General features: G+C 46.5%; 1 protein-coding gene across 1 annotated transcript; it reads right to left on the minus strand.

The window, feature by feature from the left end:
- On the minus strand, positions 1–3,687 carry LOC146517264 (actin, cytoplasmic 2). The gene is made up of 7 exons (XM_085163623.1): positions 3,540–3,687; positions 2,403–2,528; positions 2,074–2,313; positions 1,317–1,563; positions 1,036–1,227; positions 758–939; positions 1–670 (listed from the first exon to the last, which is right to left on the minus strand). The coding sequence occupies exons 2-7, from the start codon at positions 2,523–2,525 to the stop codon at positions 527–529; spliced, it is 1,128 nt and encodes a 375-aa protein (XP_085019749.1). The 5' UTR covers positions 2,526–2,528; positions 3,540–3,687; the 3' UTR covers positions 1–526.

A 3,687-nucleotide genomic window follows, 5' to 3' on the forward strand; every position in this document is an offset into this window, starting at 1 on the left:
TTTAGTCAGACATGTGCGCTTTATTGGGTTGTTGTGTACACCAGAGGCTTAAAGCCCTATGCACAAACCTTCATACACCTCAATACAAGGTACAAGCCTTGTCTTTTGCATGATGACAAAAACAAACTGGACCAAGTATCATTTAAGGCTGAAAGTACAAAAACAAAACAAGTTTCAGATTACATAATTTACATATTAAGCAATACTACAGTTCTGATGGGCAGCGAGCCCACCAGAGAATAAACCTTCATAGAGGCAAATAAGGTGGTGAACAAAGACAACTGGAATGACCTACACAAACACGACAATGGATATCATGTTTCTCACACATTCACACCGCCTGGGATGCTCCGTACTTCCCGCAGAGTTTCTCCCCATCAGGGGGCATGGTGCCGTAGCCAGAGTGATGAGGGAAAATGGAAGAGGTGTAGGCTCAGCATACACCAGTGTGGTGGTGTAGGCATGTATGCCGAGCTAGTTTGGGTTTGTAGCAGTGTGTGTTTTGGTGGGGGCGGGGACAGTCTGTTTAGAAGCACTTTCTGTGGACAATGCTGGGGCCGGACTCATCGTACTCCTGCTTGCTGATCCACATCTGCTGGAAGGTGGACAGAGAAGCCAGGATGGAGCCTCCAATCCATACAGAGTACTTCCTCTCTGGGGGAGCAATAATCTGCAAGGGCAGAAGTAGAGTTGTCGGCAATGAATACAGTCCATTTATTATAAATGTATAATAAAACAGAAAGAACAAGAATTTTACCTTGATCTTCATGGTGGTGGGTGCCAGTGAAGTGATCTCCTTCTGCATGCGGTCAGCAATGCCAGGGTACATGGTGGTACCTCCAGATAGCACAGTGTTGGCGTACAGGTCCTTACGGATGTCAACGTCACACTTCATGATGCTGTTAAAGGTAGTTTCATGGATACCACAAGACTCCATACCTGTGGAGAGTTGGAAAATTAGGGGTTAAGGTTAGCCTTGCTAAGGACTACTTTTTACAAATCACAGAAATCTGTCTTAAAGCTGATGTTGCTTACCAAGGAATGAGGGCTGGAAGAGAGCCTCTGGGCAACGGAACCTCTCATTCCCAATGGTGATGACCTGTCCATCAGGCAGCTCATAGCTCTTCTCCAGGGATGAAGAGGAGGCAGCAGTTCCCATCTCCTGCTCAAAGTCCAGTGCAACGTAGCACAGCTTCTCCTTGATGTCACGCACAATCTCACGCTCAGCTGTGAGACAAGAAAACATTACAGTTAAGATAAGAAAAAAAAAACCTGGAAGCCTCACATCATGTCTCAAAAACCATCCTCATGCTCACCTGTGGTAGTGAAGCTGTAGCCCCTCTCAGTCAGGATTTTCATGAGGTAGTCTGTGAGGTCCCTGCCAGCCAGGTCCAACCTGAGGATGGCATGGGGCAGAGCGTAGCCTTCATAGATGGGCACAGTGTGGGTCACACCATCACCGGAGTCCATGACAATACCAGTGGTACGACCAGAGGCGTACAGGGACAGCACTGCCTGGATGGCCACATACATGGCAGGAGTGTTGAAGGTCTCAAACATGATCTGCAAGGAGAGCAGGAGAAAAGAGATCATCAGTGAACCTAAGAGTCAGAGTAATCTGAAATAAGTTTGCATGTGTTAGTTCAGTCGTATAGAAAGAACAGCACACTGGGTTGAGTATTATGCCAACTACAATAGAAAACTTTCAAAACTGCTTTGTTACAATGACCCTAAAAGTTAAAGTGCAGCAAACTGCTCTATTATCATCCATTGCTTCATGCAGACACCCGTGTAGTTAAACACAAGTCTCAGTCTAATTTATAAACAGCAGTGCCCATGCTGCAGCTCATTCCTGATGCATCACAGTGCAGAGATAGAAACCTGAAGCATCTGCAGAGCTGAAAAGATCAGTCGAGGGCAGAGGAAACCTGGAGGGTTGAAGGAGGATGAGGAAAGACAGATTGAGCAGGGGAAGAAACACCCGAGTGGCAACACTGTTTCCTGTTGTTGGGCACTGCAGCTCAACAGTTTCCTGACTTAGGGGGAAGTTCGTCAAGGTGTCAGCTCTGTTACCTGCGTCATCTTTTCCCGGTTGGCCTTGGGGTTCAGGGGGGCCTCTGTGAGCAGGACTGGATGCTCCTCAGGGGCAACTCTCAGCTCATTGTAGAAGGTGTGATGCCAGATCTTCTCCATGTCATCCCAGTTGGTGACAATTCCGTGCTCAATGGGGTACTTGAGGGTCAGGATTCCTCTTTTGCTCTGTGCCTCGTCACCAACATAGCTGTCCTTCTGGCCCATACCAACCATTACACCCTAGGAATGCAAAGAGGAGTGCAATTATGAAAAGGTCAGCAGTTATGAAAAGGTTAAAAGGTATGTGAGGTTTATTAAGGAATATGTACCTGATGCCTGGGGCGTCCAACAATGGAGGGGAACACAGCACGTGGAGCATCATCTCCTGCAAAGCCAGCTTTGCACATACCAGATCCGTTGTCAACAACGAGGGCGGCAATTTCGTCTTCCATTTTCTGTATGAAGAAGAAACAAGACGGAGGAAAGGATTTTTAATCCTAATGTTCAGCAGTAGTGTGCGATACATCTGGCAGACAGCCTGGATGAAGTCTTGCCGTTATTGAGAACGGACGCTGGATGTCGCAGTGGCGCAAGGTTGAGTCCTAATCCAGAGCTGAGAAACAAAGGCAGTTTCTCACTCGGGCTGGCCATGGCCATATAAGGCAAAAGTGAATGCAGCTTAGACACTGCTGTAGACCGGCCCGGAAGCCGCCCCGTGTGTCGCTAAACCTCAAATGACACCGACAAGCGACCACTCCCTTCACCGAGCTCACCATAACCGTTAACCACAGAGAAAACCCTTTAGCAGCTGAACGAACAAATCACAGTTAAAGCTGATATAAACGTCGTGACTGCCGCATTTGCAAGGTTACACGAACAAAAAGCCAACTTCGCACATTTCTTTAAAGCAGACGCACCAGGATTTGCACATTAACTGATAGCTGCAGTGACAAAGCAGAAACCCTTAATTTCAGAAGCTCTACTTACAAAATTAGTAAAGTCTCTATAAACCTAATCCAGCTAATCTGCATTTGCCTGCTCTGGTGTTTGAAACCGGAGACACCCGAGCTGCAGACCTGCCACAGTGGATGCTTACATGTAAGCGAGAAGGTCAAGCTTTTTTTTCCCCTTAAAACGTAGTCTTGATTTGTCGGACTACAAAGTGATGACAGCATCGAGTGGCAAGGTTATTTCACACCCTCTTAAACATAAGCGGGATCATGTCATCACATTTCTAAACCGAACCGTTACATGGTTAAAACTGTGGCGATCAAAATAATAGGAACACCGTAAAGCCTAGCAAGTGGCTTCAGCTTGAAAGACGTCTCGAATGAGAAAAAGACTTGCTTCGTAAGCTAAGAAGTGATATATATATATAAAAAGAAAACACTCGCTGTTTAAAATGTTACATTAAAGCGTTAAAATGTGAGGAAGAAACTTCCACCGACATTCCGCAGTTGTCTTACCTGTGTGAGGGAGGGTTTGCGGTGTAGGAGAACTGTGACTGAGCGCTACACTCCGGTATGATGTAGTGTCTGAACTTGACTGCAATGAAGGCCAATAAATTGGAGGATTTTTATGAGGGCTCGTGCTGCAGCCCCTCTCCATAAAAGG

The sequence above is a fragment of the Neolamprologus multifasciatus genome, chromosome 6 (assembly GCF_963576455.1).
Source record: "Neolamprologus multifasciatus chromosome 6, fNeoMul1.2, whole genome shotgun sequence".
NCBI lineage: Eukaryota > Metazoa > Chordata > Actinopteri > Cichliformes > Cichlidae > Neolamprologus > Neolamprologus multifasciatus.

Excerpts from the sequence above, each read along its gene's own strand:
- LOC146517264 (XM_085163623.1), bottom strand. The coding sequence starts at position 2,525 with ATGGAAGACGAAATTGCCGCCCTCGTTGTTGACAACGGATCTGGTATG. Across the intron at positions 940-1,035 it reads CTTCCAGCCCTCATTCCTTG|GTATGGAGTCTTGTGGTATC; the intron begins GTAAGCAACATC and ends AACTCTCCACAG. Across the intron at positions 671-757 it reads CCACCACCATGAAGATCAAG|ATTATTGCTCCCCCAGAGAG; the intron begins GTAAAATTCTTG and ends CTGCCCTTGCAG.